General features: G+C 46.3%; 1 protein-coding gene across 4 annotated transcripts in view; it reads right to left on the bottom strand.

The window, feature by feature from the left end:
• SRGAP1 (SLIT-ROBO Rho GTPase activating protein 1) overlaps positions 1 to 2,200 on the bottom strand; it is a 148,418-nt gene extending 146,218 nt beyond the window's left edge. For 2 of the 4 annotated variants that reach the window (XM_083182435.1, XM_083182436.1), the window contains exon 1: positions 1,382 to 2,200. In XM_083182435.1, coding sequence (XP_083038561.1) covers positions 1,382 to 1,448 — 67 coding nt within the window. In that variant the 5' untranslated portion in view covers positions 1,449 to 2,200. The remainder of the gene's footprint in view (positions 1 to 1,381) is intronic. The other 2 variants (XM_083182437.1, XM_083182438.1) reach the window with 2 other exon arrangements.
• Between the last annotated feature and the right edge of the window lie 23,389 nt (positions 2,201 to 25,589).

Raw genomic sequence — 25,589 nt, 5'->3', positions numbered from 1 at the left:
TTGGCCTATCTGGTGACCATGTAGATTTATAGTAGGTGACTGGTATAAGCCCATGAGGGGGAGGCATATTACATTGCCATGGGCACAATGGAGACAGAAAGGACAGCCACGTCAGGTAAAGGTACAGTAGGTAACTAAAAGCACGTCAATAGTATGCTATGTAGATAACAAGGAAGTGAAAATAATATCACTCTCCTTAACTGAACAGCTGCAGCTCTGTGCATGTGAAATAGCCTCAAGATACCAAATTTCTCAGTCATATATATTTGGTTAACCCACACCCAAGATGGGATTTATAATATTATATATTCCTTAATAATCAGTGAGGCAACAATATATTTCATATGCTGTTAATTCTACCACGCAGAAAGAGTATTATACCCAAAAACAACTATTTCATATTTATCTGAGCATATTACAAATTCACCTGCGTAGTTCTGAATAAATCGTAAACTGCACATTAATGACTACATTTAAATAGTACCATGTTATCAGATTCCTATTTGGATTACTAGACACTGCCATTATTTGCCATCATTGTCATTTGTGAACCTATGGAACATGAATTGTGCACTGTCACACTGCATAAATCAGAATATGACTTGCTATTTAAAAAGCAATCAATGGAACACTACTGAATGAGTCACAAAAAAAAAAAAAAACACAGTATGTGGGACAGTTTAATTAATTAGTTGAGGGGCTTTAGCCAGCATGATGAGTCATTAAACTCAATGAAGTGAAATCTAAACATATGCATAATGTCTGCCAGTTCTGGTTATGCACATGAGATGGCACACAAGTCACAAACCCAGAAAAGGATAGATGCAGAGTGTGGGGCTGATGTCAGGGCTATAAGTAATGTAAACACTGCTTTGATGTCACTACTTGTAGGTGCTCCCAGCTTGGACTGCACCTCACAGTGATACTGATGCCCCCTCAATGCCCATTTGCTCATTTCCTGCTGAGCTTTGCACACACATAAATAAAACCCAGATGGAGAACTCGTTAACTTGAAGCTTGGTAAAATCCATACATGAGGTGGAGGAAACAAAAGTCCACAGCAGCATCTTACTTAAAAAGAACACTTGGCCAAATGCTCAGATGTAGGAGCAGTAGTCACATTACAGTAGCCATGCCAGCTCCCATTCACACAGCTGCGAGACAGACGTATTAGATCAGTATACATAATGCCATATTAACTGGACTTTAACATATAAATGAGCAGCAGCTATGGACATACAGAATACCTATTCATGTTACTACAAGATGGAAGAGGAAGAAGTCAGGATGGGGTGGTCATGCCCCTGCCCTGGCATAACCTGGGCTGTGTGCAATCACCCTGCATGCCCTGATAATCACTGACACCCTCGGGTCACCTTACCTTTCACTTGGCTTTCATAGTCCGCAATGATTTCTTTGTCCTTCTTGAACCTGTTGGGGGTAGACATTTTCCTGCCTGCTCCCGAACCTCAGATGTGTATCGTAGGCAGATCGTGATCCAAGTGTGCGTTTACAAGTCACCGACTGCTCCCCTGAGAGGCGATCACTCTGTGGAAGTTTGTTGGAAGACGGGGATGGAGGTCAAAAGAGAAGCCATGTTAGGAGCCCCTGAGGGGGAGCACAGAGAACGGCACGCCGGGGAGAGAGGTGCCGGGCAGCCAGGTGCAGCACAATGGGAGACCTGCGGGGAATGCCCGATGCACGGTGGCCACAGGGCTGGAAAAGGGAGTGTCAGGGCAAATGGCACACTGCGAGTGGCTCAGGGGGCAGAGAAAGTACACGGCACAGGAGAATGGGGCTAGGCACTGCGGGGATGAGCCACGGTTCAGGGTGCAGTGCGATAAGGAGCAATAGCAGCCAGTAACAGGCTCCCCACCCCCAGGCTGCTGCTGCTCTGTCCCGCTCCACAGCACAAAGACACGAGTCTGGTCCGCAGCGCAGAGCGGATCCCGGGTGAGATCACCACTAGGGGGAGTTACAGGAGTCTGCCAGAGTCAGGGCCAGTGGGGCGCCACCTGCTTTCCCGGTGAGAAACGAGACAGATACCCCGCGGCTGTGCGCCCTTTCTTTCTCTATGACCCCCGAGTGATCGCAGGCAAGCACCGGACGGACTAGCACACTCTGCGAGGCTCGGCTAAGAGGGAGGAGTCCAGGCCTCCCATAACCACCTCCATCGCTCCAGCACAGCCCAAACCTAACAGCCGCTAACTGACAGCAGCTGGCAGCCAACCAGTTTCCAGGATACGAGGCCCGGCCTGTGTACGGAGCAATCAGAGCCGGGGGGCGGGGTCTCTAGCGGTATCCGTGACAAGTGGCGGCCCCTGCAGCTGGCTGGCTGCTGGCACACAGAGGTGGTGGGAGTGCGGCTGGCTGAGCGAGCACGCTACACCGGAGGAACCAGCGCTGCGCTCCTGCTGGGACTAGTGCCACAGCGCTGCACATACTGTATGGACTGCGGCTTCCGAATCTTGCATGTGAGGCCGTGCATGACATGTCAGTGCAATTAATGCACATGCAAGGCAGAAGCAAGCCCTAAAAGGGGATTTACTAATACTCCGCGCAGCAATGGTGCATATCCTAGAAAAGCAGGGCAGTAGAGAGCCTGGCTGGTGGGCTCAAACACAAGTCAGATTTTTTTTTTATGAATGAATTAGGATAAATAACTTTTTAAGGTGCCAATTTATCAAACAATGCTTGCAGCTATTACCCCCAAACACCAGTTTTGGAGGGTTTATTTAAAAAATCAAGGGTGAGATTTAATACGGTAGGATGAGCGATTCAGAAAGTGAGAGATTTGGTAAGAAATCTCCAGGTTTTTTTAAAGCGGCAATTATTTACACTGCAAAACCAGTTAAGATTTTGCAGTGTAAATGATTGCCGCTTTAAAAAAACTGGAAATTTCTTACCAAATCTCTCACTTTCTGAATCTCTCATCTTATTAAATCTCACCCCAAGTATCTGTATCCTAGTTCTCTACAGTGGATGCAATGCTGCCAGATTTATCAATATCTGGAATTGAACGCATTCCCCATTGGCCACTGCAGCTATGGCTGCTGTGCTGTTAGGGGGGACTGCACATGTGCAGGGCTGGCGCCACCATTAGGCAGGACTAGGCATATGTCTAGGGCGCTGGCCACTGGAGGGCGGTAATGAGCCGCCGAGGAGAGGTACCATAGAGGTACCATAGAAAGCTGGGAGCAGGTAAGACAGAGGGCTTCCCTCCCCCCCCCCCCCCCCCCCCCCCCATCCTGCCTGTGAATTAACGCTGCCCTCCCCCACCTGGACGCGGGGGCTGCGGCAGCAGTATTGCCCACACACACACCCCCTTACCCCCGGAGTGCGGGCGCCCGCTGCAGTATCGTCCGCAAACACACACACCCCCCCCCCCCTCGGAGCGCGGGTGGAGGATTTGCCTGGGGGGAAGGCTTGCACCAGCCCTGCACATGTGCAGCAGCCCCAACACTACGCCCAGGGCAGGTGACAGGGGAGTCAAAGGTGATACTCGCCCCTTGGGGCCCCGGCCAGTTGAGGGGCCCCAAGGCTTTGAGGGACTCAGGGTCTGTAAGAATGGCTGCCTAATCACCTGTCTGGCTACCTAAACTAATGAGTTTAGTGACATCCTGCAACACACCAAACCACACAACGCACAATACTGTGACCCAGTGGCGTAACTATGGAGGGTGCAGGGGATGCAATTGCTATGGGGCCCAGGGGCTTGGGGGGCCTCATAGCAATTGCTTCCCTTGCCCCCTCCATAGCAATAAATAAATGCATTCATTCTGTGCAGGACGGCATCTATACTACCTGGCACACACTGCCACTGTGTCCCGGAAGCCGCTAGTGACTGAGCTTGTGGCAGATGGAGGCGGAGCCGCTGACCAGAGGCCACTCAATGAAGGGGAACAAGTTCTAGCCACCGCTGTTCGGAACCTGCAAGGAGCCTCACCGTGGAGGAAAACAAGGAAGCGCTGCTGTCCCAAACTTGTCTGAAGGGGGATGGGGAAGAACAGCTGCTGCTGCTGCTTGCTTTCGCTGTTCTGCAGAGGCGAGCGAGTGGGTGCCGCTGCCCGGAGCCTGTCTTTAGATGCTCCATGCACGGGAATGAGGAGAAGCCGCTGCTGCTACCTGGAAGCCTCTCCACAGAGGAGAACGAGGGGATGACTGTCTGGAGCCGATCCATGCAGGAGAATGAGGAGGAGACGCAGCTTCTGCCCTGAGCCAGTGCATGCAGGCAAGGAAAGTGCCGGTAAATGAGCTGTCTATGACCCCTGCCCATCTGTCCACTGTCTAGCTATGCTGTGCCAAACCAATGGACCATCCATTTTGCTGCCCTAGACCTCAATATCTATGCTGCCCCGCATGTCCATCTGTCTGTGCCCAATATAGTGCTCTATGACCCCTTGTCCGACCATCCGTCCATCTGTCAGTATTTGCCCCATATGGTGCTATGGACATCCGTCTATTTCCCACCCCTTATGTCTGTCATGCTGTGCCACCATATGATGCTCTGTCCATCCATCTGTGCCCCCCCCTTTGTCTAACTGTCAGTCTATGCCCCCGGTCCATCCACCTTCTTGTCTATACCCACCCCCATCAGTCTTTTTAATCTTTGCCCAAATATGTTGAACTATCTATGCCCCATATGGTGCTCTCTGCCCGTCCATCCATATCCCCATTTATGCCCCATATGGTGCACTATCTGTCCATACTTGTCCCCCCGTATTCTGTCCTTCTGATCACCCACCACATCTTGTAATGTAACCAGGTAGTGTCTCTCAAACTAGCTCTACCCCACTATCTATGTTGTGACTCTCTCTTCCTCTCCCTGACACTGTATGTCCTTCTCTTTCCTCCCTGACATTGTCTCTCTATCTCCCTCTCTCAGACACTCTCTCTCTCCCCGACAGGATCTCTCCCTCCATCACTGACACTTTCTCTCTTTATACTGACACTTACTGACACTTTTCTCTCATATATATATATATATATATCCCTGACATTTTCTATCTCCCTGACCCTCCGTCTTCCCTGACACTGTATCTCTCACCGGCACTCTCTCTTCCACCCTCTCTACCTGCTCTCTCTCTCTGTCCATGACACCCTCTCTTTCCCTGTCTTTCCCCCTTGTGTACCCTGACATTCTTTTTCTCTCTCACACTGACATCCTCTCTCTCCTTGTCTCTCCCTTTCTCTCCTAGACACTCTCTCTTTTGCTCCCCTCTTTCTCTCTCTTTGGCCTCCATTTATCATTGATCGCATTTACAATGCGATCTGGGCAGAATATTACCGGCCAGGATCGCATTGTAAAAATGCGATCATATCACCGGGATGTATTACCTGCTGTGCGCAGGGACAGGGCTCCGAAAGGAAGCCGGGGGGTCTGCGCATGCGCGGTTACGCGCTGACCCCCCCCCCCGCGACCCCGCTGACCGTGCGATGTGTAGCCATAGGCTACAATGGGCTATCGCCATATCAGAATGGCGATAGCCCAGGGGTGCGATGCCGGGCTGCCCGATGTTGATACATCGGGCAGCTTCGCATCCCCCATAGAAACCTATGGGGGATGTGGCCGGCGGCGCTGTAGGGGGGGATCGCAGCAGGGATCGGAGATTCCTGCTGTGGTCCCCCTTAATACATTTCAGTGCTACTTAATATTTGCGGTTACAAACACATCCGTTTTCGGGGATTTAACCGCAAATATTGCTTGATAAATGGGCCCCTTTACCTCCCTGCCATTCTCCATTTGTCTCTCACTCCCTCACTTTTTTCTGCACCCCCCCCCCCCCCCCGCCTCTGCTGTGACCTCACTTTTTATATTGCATTGTAAATATTGGTACTTGTTTCCTAGCACGGCGCTGTCGGGTCCCATCGCTATAACTTAAGGTATGCGATGGGACCCGACCCACCCGATTTTCGGGCTTTAAAGACGTTTCCCGTTCAATTAAAAAATCAGTCGCATCGCATGCCATTATAATGACATGCGACGCGACCGACTCGATTTTTACATGTAAAAATGCTCCCTTAGACCCGATTTTACATTGGACCCAATGTTAAATGCTCCCCAGACCCGATTTTTTTATTGTATACCCACCCTGATGGTTAATTATTATGTCAAATTCCCCCTATTGTTAACGCAACGCCACGGTCAACATCAACCCGAAGCGTGGCGAACCCGCGAGGGGCGGCGTTGCGCGTCCTCCGACCTTTTCATACCCCCACTATCCATGTCGGCGTGGAGTCAATTTTATATAGTGTGGCAAGCGCAGCGAGCCACCGAGCCCGAAATGTGGCGTAATACGTGTGAAGTAATGCGCGTCCCCTCGCCACGCTTAGGGCTCGGTGGCTCGCTGTGCTCGCAACACTATATAAAATCAACTCCGCGCCAACGTGGATAGTGGGGGGTATGAAAAGGTCGGAGGACGCGTACCGCCGCCCCTCGTGGGCTCGCTGCGCTCGCCACGCTTCGGGTTGCCGTTGATCGTGACGTGGTGTTAACAATGGGGGGCATTTGACATAGTAATTACTCATCAGGGTGGGTATACAATTAAAAATCGGGTCTGTGGGGGCATTTAACATTGTAATCAGCCATGACGGTGGCTGTACAATTAAAAATCGGGTCGATTTGGTCGCATAGCATGCAATGCGATCGACCCGATTTTTCGGACCCGATTTCATACAATTAAAATCGGTGGCGCCCTGCTAGGAAACAAGTACCTAAATATTAATTATCTGTTTAGTTCTAATAATAAAAAATATATGCAATGTAATAACAATCCGCGTTCGGTGTTGGGGGAGGGGGGGGGCAGAGATATCAATGTTCTGGGCCCCAAGATTTCTGTTGCCGGCCCTGACTACACCCGGGACATCGCTGGGACTGTCACTGCCTGTTTTGGATGATACGTCTGGCAAATATGATCATATTCTGCAATGCGATCATGGGAACTAATGTTGCACACAGAAAACAAAAAAACAATAACATTTTGATTGTTTTTCAAACATCGAACTGCCACAATCGAAACATCGGTAACACCGCAACTATCAGGACTTTGCTATTCTCATGGGCTGCTCATCTGAGCAACCACCGGGTACACACTAAGGGCCTTATTCTAGTTCACTCTTTCTGACAAAATCCTTCTTAGATGGACAAAACCATGGCCCTTATTCTGATCGGTGCGGATATATCCGCGTGCGTTCGGCCCGCCGATGTTTTGTGTCTGCGCATGTGCAGAGGCGTCTCTGCGCATGTGCGAGCGGGGCGTACGGCCAAATCCCGCATGATATGTGAACACTCCGAACAGGGGGTGGAGAGGGGCGTGAAGGGCTATTTGGGCTCATTACCATATGCATACGCCCCGCGTTTCATGGGCGTTCCCATGAAAACGCTGGGCGTACGTATGGTAATGCGGCGGTGACGCACGTGTAGGGGGCGGATATATGACATCGCCGGATGTCAGCTGCCCGCCCAGATCCCTGCTTTTGCACGGAAAAATGTCCGTGTGGTCTGAGGTTGCGGGTGCTGGTGGAGCACTCGGTCCTGCATTCGATGGTCTGCGACCATCGAATGATGGGGGAGGTTCCCTTAGATGGAGGAGGCGTATTCCGTGAAAAATACACGTGCGGTCCGTTTGGACAGCATCTTACCGCATACGGACGGAGTTGGCGATCCGTATGGAAGACGGGGTTTCGCATGCACGGTCCTGGCCGCATAATCGGCTCCGGCCGCACCGATCAGAATAAGGGCCCATGTGCACTGCAGGTGGGGCAGATGTAACATGTGCAGAGAGAATTAGATTTGGGTGGGGTTTTACTTCAAAGTGAGAACTATATTGCAGTGTAAAAATAAAGCAGCCAGTATTTACCCTGCACAGAAACAAAATAACTCACTGAAATCTAATTCTCTCTGCACATTTTACATCTGCCCACCTGCAGTGCACATTGTTTTGTCCATCTAAGAAGGATTTTGTCAGAAAGAGTGAACTAGAATAAGGCCCTAAGGGACTGAGAGGGGCTTGATTTAATGTAATACATTTTGCCAGTGGCTGCTGGGGTGTCCTTCTAAACTGACCAATCAGTAGTGATCGGCAGCATGACAGACACTGAGAGAAGGTGCAGGGAAGCAGAGGGTATTTGCATTGCCAAGGGAGGGAAGAGAGAAAGAGATACTCTTGGTGGGGGCAACCTTATATAACAGAGAAATGTATAGCTTAAATAGCAATTTTAAACATTTTCATTTTTATTATTGTGTTAAAATATAGGTATGATTAATATTCCTTGTTGTAACTTTCAGTGAATAGCGCTGCAACAAATATTCAATGATAAGATCAGGCATTTAGTGCCTGTTTTGACTCAGGAGATAAGGTTAGGTATGGTAATAGTGTGATTCTCATATATCCTAATGTAATACCAAGGTCTGGGTAGCGGTATTAGGATTTATATATCTAAATAAATCCTCCAATGGTCACACCTTGATAAAGCTGGCGTCAGTCCAGTGAAACGCGTTGGTGGTGCTGTTTTGTTGCAGATCTGGGGAGACCATTGAAACATCACCTGCTTACTTTTCTGACCACCTGGTCCCTAACTACTTGGAAGTCATCGGCTCATTCCCTGTCCATTGGATACAAATTGCCACAAGGTTGAAGGTCAGGCTCCCAAAAACAGCCACTCCCTCGGCTGGTATACAGAATCATTTATGGACTCCATCGCTCTTTGGGACTACTACAGTGTGGACAGTGCAGGTCACATTGAAACCCCATTTGGGCCCACCTCCCCACGTGAGATTTGGCAACACAGCCAATTCATTGGTTATCATTTTTTATTGATGTGGTTTTATATATGTTATTGTACATTTATACATGTTATCATGCACATCATGTGCATTTGAAGTGTTCTATGATCATCAGTTTTTAACATTAAATATTTAATATTAAGTGGTATTCACTCATCATTAAACAAGAGCGCTGCTAATTATTTGTGTTTAAACTTTGTTCATCTTTTGTGGGGACTGACCATCCTCACCCCAGCAGCTGCTTCATTAAGTAAAGCAATTCTGATTAAGCGCTCTAGAGGGGCAACACTTGGGTGCTGACCCTTCAATTTCTTTCTTCATCTCTCTTTATAACCCTTGCATTTATCTCTTGTTAAGGCTTTAATACATCTGCCCCACTATGAGGTAATAATGAACAGGTCTAGATTAAGCTTGTATTTATAGTTTGCTCTGAGCGGCTATTTGCCCCGGCACCCCTGTACACAGATAGTTTACAGAATTAATATGGGGTATGGAAAACAAAATTGCACCTCTACGCCATTAAGGCATTATGACCGCCCTCTACGCAATTCCAGTACGCCATTTGCTTTAATTCTTAATGATATGTCCACTATTGTTTCTTTCTTTGTGTGTGAAACCCCTTGAGTAAATCCAGACTTAGGGGGTTATTCTAGTCCATTCTTTCTGACAAAATCCTTCTTAGATGGACAAAACCATGTGCACTGCGGGTGGGGCAGATGTTACTTGTGCAGAGAGAATTAGATTTGGGTGGGGTTTTTCTTCAAAGTGAGATCTATATTGCAGTGTAAAATCATGCAGTCAGTATTTTCCCTGCACAGAAACAAAATAACTCACCCAAATCTAATTCTCTCTGCACATGTTACATCTGCCCCCCTGCAGTGCACATGGTTTTGTCCATCTAAGAAGGATTTTGTCAGAAAGAATGAACTAGAATAAACCCCTTAGTTTTGATTTAATTTTTTACAATTGCCGTCAACAGTCACAAGGTCAGTATAGTGAAACAATCACTATACATGACCTTAGAGATATCTTGTCTATGTTATCTAATGAACCAATGTGAGTAAGGGTGCATACACACTGTACAATTTTTTTGACCAATTTGGTTGAAAGACATTTCCATTGAACCCAGTGTCCTGGACTAAAGATGTTGATGAAAAATATTGACGACAGATGGAAGAAGAAAGATCTAGCTACAGTTTATAGGCTCTTTTTGAAAGATATTCAAATTGAGCTGCATGCACAGTTGACGAACAATCTTGATGAACAACTGGCGGGTATGCGCATCATCATTCATCGTTTGTTTGTTGACAATATCTTTTGTCAACATCTTTCGTCCAGGACACTGGGTTCAATGGAAATGTCTTTCAACCAAATTGGTCAAAAAAATTGTACAGTGTGTATGCACCTTAAGAGACAAAGGACTAAAATTCCAGTCAGAACAAGTTCTCAGCTTCCCCCCCCTCATCTCGAGAACAAAGAACAAGCATGCTCTGACGAGACTCCCATGGACAGGAAGTCGTACCGTGATGTGGAGGACCAATTAAGAGATGCCAAGTCCCTTTTCTGTATCCAATGATAATCCAGTTTGTCCCTACTCCCCCTTGCTTTAAAAGTCTGGTCCCGAGATCGCTGCAAGCAGATGTGATCTATGCAGAACACATTCCCAGGATCCTGGGGGGGAATCTTATCCAATCGTGGTCTCTGCTTCCTTTGACGGTAATTGTTATTCCTTATATGTGTTGTTATATGTTAGCTGTACCTGCATTTTTACTCTTTGTAATAATGTTTCCTTTTCATGTATAAGCTTTCCTGCATAAGCCTATAGTTTATATTGTTTTGTTATCTTGTAATCTTGTCCACTTTGGACTTCAATATATATGACACAGGATCGGATCTGTGATCTCCATATAACCAGTGTCTAGGTGTATTATTTCTTTATAATTGTAACAGTGTCTCAGACGCAGCACCAGCCTTAATCATGATCGATTTGTATGTTGACTGATATAATCAGTGAATTAATGGTGATCCAAAGGTTATAAAGATATGTTCATTGCATAAACTCTCATTGAGAGTCTCATATGCTGATGTGTCTGAGTGGCACGTTTAAATAGCTGTGCTGCTGCATTAGACATACGGTATATAAAGGGTAAAGCTTTACTTATAAAGCCAGTGAATAGGTTAAACCTGTTAGGACATTTTTAAATGAATTCAGGAGCATCTAGCCATATGCTAATGTGTTTTACAACATTCACAATGTCATGTCAGTGAATGGAGAAGCTCTGTTTTGTATCAGGCTGCAGTTGTCAAGGGTAACCGGTTGCATGGTTTGGAAGGTAACGAATACAGTGTTACTACTACATTAGCCACTGGTTTATTAAAATAACAGTTTTAATAGGGGTTACCTTATCACCGGGTGCGGTGTATAGTCTCGCCACTCTGTACTGCTGTAGACTCAGTTCCTGGTTTGTCCCTGTCTCCCAGCTGAGCACCGGTCACATACATGTACCACGTGATCGGCAATTCCCGACGTACGTTTCGCTTGGCGCTTGGTCACGGGAGGTGAAGGGGCCTGTGAGATCAATCTGAGAGCAGTAGCTGTGGGAAGATTGGCTTTATGCAGATACCCTGCATAAAGCCAATCTCTGATTAGCTACGATTAGGGATGCCAATCCCAGGGCATTTTTTCAATCCTGGATTGGCATCCCTAATAAAAAAAATGCGCCACCCCACACAGGCTGACCCGCACATTTACTTACATTGTCAGGCAGCCGGGACGGGGCAGCCCAGAGCTGCAGGGGTTCCTGGTGCCTGCGGATGCAAGACAGGAGCAGAAGAGCGAGCATGCGGTGCAGCTGGGAGGAGAGGTCAGGATTGGCAATGTGAGACAGTGTGGCCTGTGCAGCGCAACCTCTTACTGTCATGCTGCCCAGGTAGCACGCCGGGCGGGAGCAGCTGGGTAGCGCAGTCTAATCCCGAAATCCCAGGATTGGATAATCCATTCCCTGGATTGCAATCCCCGACATTTTGGGGCCAAATCCCAGGATCCTGCCAATTCCAGGATTGGCCACCCTAGTTACGATGTATGCAACAAGATCAGATAATACACAGCCTAGTGTGGTTGCTAATGATGCAACCACACCAGGCAAGTGGGTAAAGGATGATCAGCTCTATACATCTTCCAGTGCATGGTAACACCACTTACTATGCTATTATTGTGTCGGATCATCTGCCCTATAGTCTGGTCTATGGCTGTCCCTGTTGTGCCTGTTACAGTACATGCCTATATAAAGTGTCATACAATATCTGGCTGAGGCATGTACAGATGTGAATTTCCCATGAAGAATGTGCCAACTATACTTGTTTCATTACTGACAGTCCAAAGCTTCCTAACTACAAATTATACTGTTCTGTAATTTATACCCTTTTGAGTGGGGTTTAAACAGAGTATGACATGTACAGTCTGCCCCAGTAAGCTGTCCTAATTGTAAATAATTGTAGTTCCCTGCTGCACCCCCATCTAGTGCTCAGTATGTGCACGCAAAGGCCAGAACATAACTGAATACTGTATATCAAATAGTTGAAGTGCCAGCACCCACTAATTGTAGTATACCATGCAAGTGCGGGTGAGAGTAACAGAGATAGAGCATTGTAATGAAACTGCAGATTTCAATTGATATAACTCTAATATATAATGTACATTTAATCTGCTATTAGATCCAGGCAGTGGTGGGATTCAAATAAATTAACAACAGTTTATTTGTCCTAATGCCCATTGCACATAAAGCCTCACACTGTAATGCCATTACACATAAGGCCACACACCGTAATGCCCATTATACATTGTGCTACACACCAGGATGGCCGTTATACATTATGCCGCACATGATGCCCATTATATATTTTAGACATAAGTGCTCATTGCTAGGGGGGTTTTGCTCGATGTCCAGGGCTTCATGCTCGATGCCAGGGGCTTCATGCTGGTAGACAAGGATTTCATGCTCATTGCCAAGGGGGAATACATTCTGGTTGCCAAGGGGGAGTAAATTGCTCATTGTCAAAGGGGAGTGAAATGCTGCTGCGGACGCTCACAAGGGTACTGTAAGCTGCTGTGACAACCGGGCAGAGAACTGCATGCTGCCTGGCTGTATACTGAAAGCAGTTCCGCGGCTATTTTGAATTCTGCTGGACCGCAAGCCAATAGGAGCTTGTGGCCTGGCAGGCAATAAGGAGCCACCACTGCCACTCCTTATTGACTGCCGGACTGCGAGCTCCTATTGGCTCGCGGTCCAGCAGTAGCATTTAAAATAGCCATGGACCTGCTTTGTGTATACAGCTGGGCAGCGCACAGCTCTCTGCCCAGCTGTCACAGCTGCTTAAAGTACCTTGTGAGCTTCTGCGGTGCTCCTTAGCAAACAGTTCTGCAGAACCGATCGTATATTAGGTATCGGTTCTGCAGAACCGGTGAGAACCGGCTGAATGCCACCTCTTGATCCAGGGTACAAAGGCACTGATAGTATTGCTGTTATGGAAGTTCCAATTTGAACCCTCCTCTACATTCTAATGAATAACAATAATGTAATAGCAAAAAACATCACTGGTTTTCCCAGCTTTATTATTTGTCACTGTTATACTTAGTCATCTATGTAAAGCTGCACTACCATCTACTTATATGATCCTCTCTCGCGGGGGGGGGGGGGGGGGGGGGGCGGGGGGGGGGGGGGTTTACTAAGATGGCAGTTCTAATTAAAATGGGATGTTGCTCATAGCAACCAATCAGAATCTACTTCTTATTTATTTAGCACCTTCTAGATAGAAGATAATAGATAGAATGTGATTGGTTGCCCATCGCAACATCCCATCTCAATAGAACTCCCATCTTAGTAAATATACCCAGTGGCAGATGCTCTTCTATTCCTCCCACAGCACTGGCATGGCAGAAGACCTAAGATCAGCTTCATTTTAAAGTTTCAAATGGCATTGATGTGCCAGTTCTGTATAACAGAACATGCAGAGTCCAGGGGAAATTGAAGCAGCCCCAGGCTCAGCCTAGAGGAAGGAGCACATAAGTAAAATGTTACAATTACGTTTAGTGCAAATGAAAGAATGTGACTGCCATACAGACAAGATTAGAGGACTAATGAAAACATGGTTTGCATTTTAGTGTTACTTTATTTAATTAATTAATGCAAAGATGAAGTAAAAAAAAAGTGGTCAGATACTATGAGTCACCAAGTTACTCATACAATATCCCTCATTCAGGCATTTCAGTTTTCTTAGTAATCCTATAGTGATGTGATGTGAGTAAATGGAATTTAATATTCAGGGATGATCACTGCACAAGTGTAGTCGCCATGTGATAGCTGAAGAGATATGGCAACCATTCCACAACTGTTACCCTACAAACAAGCACTGTAAAGAAATGAGGAACCTGACCAGTCACCACCTCGTGTCATAGTTATGGAGCACAATGGCCCTTATTCTGGTTGGTGCGGCCAGAGCCGCACACGGGGCTCCGGCCGCACAAACCAATCCCCGCCCACCCTACGGATCGCCACGGCCGTCCGTACACGGACGGCTGGCGATCCGCATAAAAATGGTGGAGGCGTACGCCTCCACCATGGTGGGAGCTGCCCCCTGCATTCGATGGTCGTCGACCATCGAAGGCAGGTCCGCACGCCCCGGCAGCTCCCGCAAGCTGAGACCACACGGACAATCGTCCGTGTGGTAGCTTGTATGGGGGCTGAAAGCTGACATCCGGCGACGTCAGCTTTCCGCCCCCATGAGTTGCGTCATGCCCTCATTACCATGCGTACGCCCCGCGTTTGCATGGGAACGCCCATGAAACGCGGGGCGTATACATAGGGAAATGAGGGCATGAAGCCCCTCACTCCCCTATACGCCCCCTTTGCGGCGTACTAACGTTATGTGCGGCGAATTCGCCTGCACATGCGCAGATTGACCTCTGCGCATGTGCAGACGGGAAAACATCGGCGGTACGGCCGCACGCGGGCCGTACCGCTCGAAACAGAATAAGGGCCTATATATGTTCCACAGCATTGTCTCTCTCAACAGAGCTTGCCCCCTCATTTTCTACTTACTCTCTCTCTCTCTCTCTCTCTCTTCCCCTCTTACTCCAGTTCTCTCTTCCCCCTTATCTATTTCTCTTTATCGGTACTTGATTTTATTATATAAACTATCCTCTATTCTTTTGATGTCCTCAGGTTTTCTCCTCTACAAAATTTTTTTCTCTCTGTATGTGGCCAATGCATCCCATTTTTTTCTATAAAGTTAAAAGTGCCCATATATGGTGCATGCGATTTGGCAGTACAAAAACTATGTCCAGCACATACTTTTTATAGTGTGCGATGAGATGCAAATGCACCATGTATGGGCACCTTAAGAAAATGCTAAGTAATGATGTTGTGATGTTGTTATTGGGTGTATTAATTATAAGGTGGTATGTTATAAGACTAGCTGTGTGCTCTTCGCAAAGTGACATAGGTGGGAGGGGGTCACAGTTCACTGACATAGGTGGGAGGGGTCACAGTTCAGACACCATGCCCCTAACAGCCAATATGGCTTGAATAAAGACGTACATCCATCAAGTTCAACCTGTTTTTTTTTTTTTTAATAACCCATTAGAGGGTTCAGACTCATTGGCGGATTCAGGGTGGGGGCACCCGGGCACGTGGCCCCCTGCCCTAAGGGCCTTATTCTAGTTCACTCTTTCTGACAAAATCCTTCTTAGATGGACAAAACCATGTGCACTGCAGGTGGGGCAGATGTACAATGTGCAGAGAGAATTAGATTTGGGTAAGTTATTTTGTTTCTGTGCAGGGTAAATACTGGCTGCTTTATTTTTACACTGCAATATACATCTCACTTTGAAGTAAAACCCCACCCAAATCTAATTCTCTCTGCACATTTTACATCTGCCCCCCTGCAGTGTACATGCAGGGCCGCCACTAGTAATGTTGGGGCCGGGACTGACCTTCAGCCTGGGCCCCCAGCGGCACCCCCCATGCGCCCGCACCCCGCCTCCCCCAATTACTATTACTTACCAGCAGCGACGGCGCCGCATCTCCTTCCAGCACCGGCGGTGTGGCATCTCCCTCCTTCATGGACAGTAGGGAGCGTACACTGCACAGTGCAGCCTGCAGAGCTCCGAGCCCCTGTATCCTAGGCTCGGCGCTCTGCAGGCTGCACTGTGGATGCAATTCGGATGCGATTTTCGGCCGATTTGCATGCTATTTCATCCTTGCACACCCCCACTATCCAAGTTAGCCCGAAGCGTGGCAAGCGGACGCGGTACGCGTCTTCCCGACTTGAGGAGTTGTTTTCTATATAGTGTGGTGAGCGCAGCGAGCCACCGAGCCCGAAGCGTGGCGAGCGGACGTGAAAAATGATCCCGAAGCGTGGCGAGTGCAGCGTGGCGAGCGGACACGGATTACTTGAGGTGTATTCCGCATCCGCTTGCCACGCTTCGGGATGGTTTTCCGCGTCCCCTCGCAGGGCACATGGCACTCTCCACGCTTCGGGCTCGCTGCGCTCGCCACGCTTTATAAATTCAACTCCATGCCGACGTGGATAGTGGGGGTATGAACAGGTCAGGAGGACGCGTACCGCGTCCGCTCACCATGCTTCGGGCTGACTTGGATAGTGGGGTGTGCAAGGATGGAATAGCATGCAAATCGGCAGGAAATATCATAAAATCGGCCGCTAAATCGCATCGCAGATCGAATCGCCCGCAAATCGGCTGCTAAATGGTATGCGATATCGTATGCGATTTAGTTTAAATCGGGCGCCGTGATAATACACAAGTACCATGCATTGTACCAGAGAGGTGCATGGAAGTTTATTTTAATAATATTTGTGTGTAGATCTTTATTAAGAGTATCATTTTGTGTACTTTAATTAATATTAAAGTTATTAAAAGTGTGTATTTTGCTCTGTACCTGTGTTTGTGTGCATATGTGTACATCATGTATTTATAGTACAACAATAATTAATAACGTGCAGTATCCAGGAAATTGCGGCCCCCCTTAAGTCTAAAGGCAGGAGCTGCCACTGCCAGTATTAATTGGGGTACCCCAGGGTTCGGTGTTATGGCCACTACTATTTAACATATTTATCAACAATATAGAGGATGGTATATTAAGCAAAGTGTCCATCTTTGCCAACGATACTAAATTGAGCAGAGTGATTAAAACAGGTCAGTATGCTACAGAGGGACTTACACAAATTGAGGAGTGGGCAAATAAATGGAAAATGCATTTCAATGTTGCTAAATGTAAGATTATGCATCTTGGGAGAAATAATCAGTGTGCTAGCTACAATCTTAATGGGTAAGAGTTAGGAGCATTAAAAAATGGAAAAGGACCCAGGAGTGCAAATTGATTATAAACTTGGGTGCAGTACTCAATGCCAAGCATGGGACCAGTGATGCTGGTGCTGGTACCATTAAAGACTGAGTAGAATTAACTGTGGCTATTGGGGCAGTGTGCGTGTGCAGCTTTGGAGGCATAGTGTGTGCAACTATAGGGGCAGCGGATATGTGCGGCTATGGGGGCAGCGTGCGTGTGTGGCTATGGGGGCAGTGTGGGTGTGCAGTTATGGGCCACTGTGCATGTAAGGCTATGGGAAAAGTGACGGAGGGAGGTAGGGGGTGCAGGCCAAGGAAATTGGTTTAGAACCCAGATTACTGACCTGTGGGATGCATGCAGACTTCACCTCACAGTCGGTGACAGTTGCCCTGTCTTCCTCAGCCAGGCATTTCCTTTCTCATTGCACAAGTGCCAAGGGCCAGCTGCCATCAGTCCTAACAATATAGCGGGCAGTATAGTGACTGATAGAATATACTGTATGCAAAGAGTATTCTAGTGACACGTTACAGTACAATACAAAGTGTATTTTAGTGGACATTAGTCAGTCTAAATATCACTGTACAATGCAGTCCCTATCCCAGAGGACTGCAGTAAACAAATTATGGTGAGCACTGTATAATACGGACTCAAATATATTCTGACACTTCTTCAATGTTGACTCCAATATATGATGGCTATGTAATGTAATGATGGTATCTATCTATGAGCAATATGATTACGTAGTAAAAATAGGCTTTTGGGTCTCAACTATAAATCTCTTTCTCTGATTCCACAAGGGACACTGGAGATAGATTACACTGGGCATAGACGGTTGGTGAACTGTGCCAGCCGCAGACATATCGCATTGGCTTTGCGCACGAGCAGTCATATTTGTGCACCAGAAGCCGGCGGTGAATGCGCCCGCTCAGTTGTGAACTCAGTCACAATGGATTGGGCAGTGTGCATGCAGAACACTCTTCCTGTTTCAGCAAGAGCTATATCTGCAGATCAACTCATCTGTGTGTACCCAGCCTTACTTTCTGAGTACTATATACAGTACACTTTGCAAACAGTGCATAGGTTACATTTTTTTATAAAAATAACTTAGACAAATGGTATGCGGTTGTTAGGTCGATGGCACTAATGTTGACATGCATTGGTTCGACCATTGAAGGTCAACATGGGCCAAGGTTGACACCTGAAAAGGTTGACAGGTCATTAGGTCAACACAAACATTAGGCCGACATAGGGAAGGTCAACAGTCAAACTGTCAACATGGAGTTTTTTCACTTTTTTTTTTAGCCGACATGTGCCTACAGGTGGTATTTCATGCCCTACTAACCAATAGGTCACGGTGGGAGAATAAAATAGTGTGCCTAGTGTAGCGAGGCACCAAGACCAAAGCATGGCGAGCGCAACCTTTTCAGGTGTCAACCTTGACCCATGTGGACCTTCAGTGGTCAACCCAATGCATGTCAATCATATGACCCATACCCAGACAAAAACCTACATCCATGACCACTTATCAGAGCCAGCCCTAGACATAGGCAAACTAGGCAACTGCCTAGGGCATTTGGAATGCCTGGGGCACCAGCAGCTACTGCTGATTAAAATGATATGCAGCATGCCTATATTCTGTGTGTGAGTGAGGCTGTATCTGCATATGAAATAGTGTATATGGAAATCACTGTAACATAGCATTCTGTATGCAGGTACAGCCACAGTCGCACACAGAATATAGGCATGCCACATATCATTTTAATCAATCACTTTGTGTGCCCTGGTCACATAACAATGCAAATAAGACGAAATTTCAGCAAAAAAGGCACCCAACGTTAGCAGAACTGGCCAGGAGCTGCATGGCCTATTGAGGCAAGATGTATGAGGAAACATCTGTATCCAAGCAGAGGCAGAGGTCATAGTGTTAGTGGCTGTGCGAGTGCTGTCTGTGGGTGGGTTGGTTGTGCAATAGTGTTCGGCATATGTGTAAGGGGCATTATGTGTGTCATGTATAAATGCATTAATAATGTGCGACATATGTGTAACAGGCATTATGTGTGTCATGTGTATAAGGGCATTAATAATGTGCAACATATGTGTAATGGGCATTATGTGTGTCATGTGTATAAGGGCATTAATAATGTGCAACATGTGTAAGGGGCATTATGTGTTTCATTATGTGTATGAAGGGCATTAATAAAGGTTGGCATAATGTGTAAGGGGTATTATGTTTATAAGGACATTAACCCCTTACTGACGCAGCATGTTTTTGCCTTCCTGACAGAGGCCTTTTTTTCAAATCTGACATGTATCACTTAAGTGGGGATAACTTTTTTTTGCTTTTACTTATCCCAGTGATTTTGAGATTGTTTTCTCGTGACACATTGTACTTTAAATTAGTGGTAAATTTTGGTCGATACAGTTTTTTTTTTTTTGTGAAAAATACCAAAATGTTGTAAAAAAATTAAACATTTTGCTATTTGCAAAATGTAAAATTTTCTGCTTGTGAGACAAATAATCATACCACTCAAAATAGTTAATAACTAACATAGACCATATCTAAACTTTATTATTACATCATTATTTCAACTTTTATTTTTTTGGGACGCTAGGGGGCAGCAGAGTCTAAATTTTACACATCACACAGTAAACGCTGCTTTTGGCTGTTCACGTTTGAACAGCCAATCGCAGTGATCGCCCATGGCGGGGGGCATCGCTGCCCCCCCTGGGCAATGAGGGAAGATGTCTGCTGTCAGGGACAGCAGACATCGTCCCTCTGTCACCGCGTCTCTAGACGCGGTGACAGTTACAAGTCATGACGTACATTTATGCCATGTGTCGGGAAGTACATCCCGACCATGACGTAAATGTACGTGAAATGTCGGGAAGGGGTTAATACTGTGTGTCATGTGTAAGGGGCATTATTGTGTGGTATTATCAGGGGTGCAGAGAAAGGGGTAGGTGGTACAAATTACCTGATGGAAGAGCCCAGTGGGGGCCCCGGGCCCCCTCCCCTTAAGTGACAGCAGCAACAGCAGCAGCTGCAGCTCTTCTCCTCTGCCTAGCACACACTGCTTTGTGCTGGGTTGCAGTGTGGCCATGGAGGTGCTAAAAATACAATATTTTCTCAGGATTTTTTTCTAAGGATATAATGTGAATAATGTGAGGAGTAATGTATATAAGGTAAAGTGGTACTACTGTGTAAATAAAGGACACATCGCATGATATAATGTGAATAAAGTTGCACTAATGTGTGGCATAATTTTAATTGGGGGTGCTATTGTGTGGCCATGCCCCTTCCCAGCAAGAACACACCCCTGTTTGGGCTGCGCACCAAATGTGTGCACTGTTTCTATTTAAAATATTGCGGGTAGGAGCACCAAAATGATGACTGCTATGATGAGGGTTGATGCATACTTGCCGACTTCTATGCTGCCCTCTCCGGGAGAGCGCAGCCAGCTCACTGCAGTAGGGGGGCGTGGCCATCGCCGGGAGGGGAAAGGGGCGGTCCGGGGGCAGAGCAACGGATGGGCTGCTCTATTGGGAGTGTGGCTATAGCAAACTCGTCATTTTAGCACCGCCCCCGGCAGTGCAATGTAAGTATTTCAGTCATTGCACTGCGGGGGGTGGGGCTAAAATGACGCGATCGCGGACCCCCCCCCGCCGGGTGGGGGGTCCTGGGTGATGGATGGAAATGCGGGAGGGTTGCCCCCCTTTCCAGGGGGCCGGGAGGGGGACCCGATTTCCGGGACCCTCCCGGCCTTTCCGGGAGGGTTGGCAACCCTGGGTTGATGGTGCTGGGAAAGGGGAGCAGGTCAGAGGCAGAACTAGTGGCAGTGCTAGGGGGCACCAGCCAAAATCTTGCCTAGGGCATCATTTAGGCTAGGGCCGGCTCTGCCACTTATGATGTGTACACTACCTCCATGCTGGTTCTGTTTATACATGCATATTGCGGCGGAAGTATTTTAGTGTCAGTATCAAAGGAAAATGTGGAATTGAGCACAGCTGTGAGTTTTCAGCAATGATGTATGAGCAGGAGTCATGTCCTTTTTGTTAATAAGCTCTCATGTGCAGCATGTAAGGGAAAATGTAGACAGTAGAATGTTATAAATATGGTATGACCTTAATAAGATCAATTTGCCCAGTCAATGATGGGAGCCTTGCTATTAACATCAATTACAATATTGCACAATGGATTAAATACCACATATTACGGTATTTCTGCAGCATCAGTGATACATCATAAATGTAGTCAGTGGTGGGAAAGATAATACATGCATTCCTGTTGAAGAACTATTGCGACTTATGTAGCCAGGGAATGTGGAACCAGTTACCAAGACTAATTTCTAGCATGTATAGCTGGTTAATGTGGTCTGCTACATTTAATTGGATTTGTCTGCACAATTACTTAAGGCTGGGATGAATGATAATTATTTAATCAGCTTTACCACTCCTCGCTTAATAAATTACTAGATATCATTACTGCCATATAATGTATGGAGAAATGTTTACACCAAACCAGGAGAAAAGACGAAAGACAGATACACAAATTCTAAATTATTTATGCAAATGCCTTCTTGACTAAAGCTGGGTAGTCACTATGCGATATTTGCAAATGATCTCAACAACCACCATTAGTGACACTCATTAAAGACATTATTAAAATTCTACAGAAAAAGTAGAAGCAATGTATGTCACATCACTGAGAGGCACAGTACTACAATACTAAACACCAATAGAGATGACTCTCCAGGGCATATGGCATTACCATACCTTCCAACTTTTGCAATACACCTGGCGAGACCCTTTCGTGCCTTAAAAATTTGAGGGCGTGGCCTGGTGACCAGGGCGCATGACCTACAAATAGTGTCACATCTGCTAGGTCACCCCCCATTTTTGCCACTGTGGGGGCATGGACAGCAACCATGTGATCTGCTAGCCATGTCCCCAGCCCCTCTGTCTCCAAGAATAGACGCTATGTACATACGCACATCATCTACTCTCCGCTGCTCTGCACTGCAGCACTGGGCAGTATGGACTTCCAACTGCCCCATCACCATCGTGGGACACTGCAAGCCCTGGGTGGGACAAGGGATGTTTCTGCGAAAATCAGGATAGTTGAGAGGTATGCATAAATTGAGTATGGCCACTCAAAAGGGGGCATGTCCTTAAGATGACAGTGTCAGTGAGGGAGTTACGACACAATGGGCGGTATTCAATGAGAATACCTGCGAGGTGCAGCGAATCCTTTTTAGGATTCGCTGCACATTCGCCACGTTCCGGAGCCGGTGGGCTCCGGTATTCAACGAGTCAGGGGCTCGCTGCCCCTGACTGGCGAATATGAGCTCCTGCGGCGATTGCCGCAGGGAGCCTGAGGATGGTAGCAGGCAGAGAGATGGAAGTCTCTCTGCCTGGCCCAGAGCGTTTGTGGGGGTTAGGTGGGCTCCCCGGGTGCCAGGCAGCACAGCCTGCCCCCCTGGGGGTGCCAGCAGGGGACCTATATTCACTATACCCGATCGTAACGATCGGGTGCAGTGAATATATGAATATGTAATGAGCGGCTCGGCTCCGGCGCCCCCTGCTGGCTGCTGTGTAAAAAAAAATATATATATTTTTTTAAAATTAAATATATATTCAGGTGCTTACAGCACATGAATAAAAATAGCATGCCCCTCCTCAGAATAAAATTCCTGATTTTTAGACACCAAATGTAAAAAACAAAACACTTTATTTTAAAAGTTCACATTCCACTTCTCCATAAAAAGATAGCGATTGCTACTCGGTGAATCATGGCGAAAAAAACCTTCAAATGTATTCGCCATGTGGTCATTGAATAGGGTGATTCACCGTTTTAGTCAGAAATTCGCCAAACAGCACAAATTCGCCATAAAAACATGGCGAATCAGGCTCATTGAATACCGCCCAATGCATCTGCGAGGAGCTTGGGAGTCAGTACACAGTTCAGCTACGGGGCTGGTCTTGGGAGTCGGGACACAGTGCATTTACGGGGGGGCTTGGGAGTCAGGACACAGTGTAAGGCTGCTGCGACTGTAGGGGGTGCCGTGGGCCGTAGAGAAAAAATCAGTACTGGTATGATATACTGATACCATGTATACTGGTACACTTCAAGCACTGATTACATGATAATTCATTGAAATGCAATTCTGTAATGCAAGCTTACAGTGGGTTGATGGTTCCACTGTTCAGCAAACTGTCACAGCATTTACTAATAACATCAGGTCTGTTTAAAAAAAAAAATCAGATGTACATAGTCTTTCTGTATGTAATGGCTCCCTCAACTGGACATATATGATATTTAGCAATTTCAACATAAACACGTATAGTGCCACAAAATATTATATACAAGTTTACTGAAATGTGTGTACGCCAGTTTGTGATAATTTATATCATTTCAAAAAGGAAAACATACAATTAATTAGGAAATAATGCCCGTAATATTGGAAAAAAACAGCAAAGGAGAAAAAAAACTCCCGTTACTGCACATCTAGGGCCAAATTCAGCGATATTATATATTTTTGCAAATATATGTAACTTTCCCGTGAGGTGGAACTCTGGAAGTCATCTACCACTGGGCTCCTAGTCCCAAGGGGGCACCTCTCTGGCAAGTTTGTATCAGTTAATTGAAAGATATAGATATCCCCTTTGTGGTTGACACCCCCTTCTAGCAGGACGATAGATGTCACACTTTCTTGATTTAAAGCATAATATACATAACATACATACACACATGCATACATATATTTATATAAGGTGGTGTATGTTGCGGGGCACAATTATTTAGCTGGAATGAACTTATACCACTGCATGGCAGGTCCTGATTCTAATAAAAACAAAGATTTAGCTGCACCTGCAATGACCTGACCTGACACTAAATCATTTAAATATAATATCTGTGTATTCTGTTTAGTATAATAATTTTGACTCAGCAAAAGGCTGTAGGATGTATATACCCCTGACTGACACAATTCATTCTTATTGATTCAACACAGTTCAACGGGATTGATTGCTGAGGTCTATGGGTGTTATGCTAAAAAATGGATCTATACACTGCCTAAGCTTTGCTGAATAGATAACATTACACAATTTTACTGAAGATCACATCTGTGCCCATGTCAAAATTCTACTGAAAAATACCAATTTCCTTCATCTGAAAATCTCCACTGAGCCAAACTGTCCAGAAAACGACCTTGTAATTACAAGCTTGGAAAACAAGTAATCTTATTCTTATTTTTGTGTGTGTTTTTTTAGAAAATGTTTATCTATTTTCGACAATACCCTGCAAACCATAAATTTGTGCCCTATCTCCCATACTTTATAAAGTGACAGTGGTCTCACCATGAAGGGGTGTGGTACCCCCAATTCAAATTACGCCACACAGTAACACAATGTTATTCACATACATGTGGTAGCATGTAGCACACTTACTTCATATTACACCACATAGTAGTGCCCCTTATTCACATTACCACACACACAGTCAGAGGCAGAACTCTGGGAGGCAATGGAGTCATCTGCCGCCGGGCTCCTGCACTCAAGTGGGAACCTCTTCACCTCTGCCAGTTTAAATCCATTAACCCCTTCCCGACATTTGACGTACATGTACGTCATGGTCGGGAAGTACTTCCCGACATTTGACGTACATGTACGTCATGGCTTCTAACTGTCACTGCGTCTATAGACGCGGTGACAGTTACGAGATGTCTGCTGTCCCTGACAGCAGACATCCCCCCTCGCCGCCCAGGGGGGGCAGGGGTGCCCCCCCCGGTCGGCGATCGCTGTGATTGGCTGTTCAAATCTGAACAGCCAATCACAGCGTTTCCTGTGTTACCGGCGGCTAAGCCGCTCGGTAACACAGAAAACGGTGGTGATCGGTGCAGCACCGATCACCACCGAGCAGCAGCACCCCCCTCCCACCCACCGGCACTCACCCGGCAGCTCCGCCGCCCGGAACAGCAGGCTCACCCGGCTCCCCCAGCGCACGCAGCGCTTCCCCCCTCCCACCCCCCCCGCAAGCTGCAGCAGCAGCAGCAAATAATAAAATGTGTTGCAGCAGTGAAATATATATATATATATATATAAATATATATATATATATATATGTGTGTGTATGTGTATATATATATATATACACATATATGTATGTGTATATATGTATATATATATATACACACATATATATGTATATATATATATACACATATATATATGTGTATATATATGTGTACATATATATATATATATGTATGTATATGTATGTATATATATATATATATATATATATATATATATATATATATATATATATATATATATGCGCTTCCAGACAGATATTCCCGACATATGACGTATATATACGTCATGGTCGGGAGGTACTTCCCGACCGAAGACGTATATATACGTCATGGTTTTATAAACTGTCA

The sequence above is a fragment of the Crinia signifera genome, chromosome 4, assembly GCF_055691185.1.
Source record: "Crinia signifera chromosome 4, ASM5569118v1, whole genome shotgun sequence".
Classification (NCBI taxonomy): domain Eukaryota; kingdom Metazoa; phylum Chordata; class Amphibia; order Anura; family Myobatrachidae; genus Crinia; species Crinia signifera.
The sequence above is the reverse complement of the archived record's forward strand: the minus strand, read 5'-3'. Positions and strand labels throughout refer to the sequence as shown.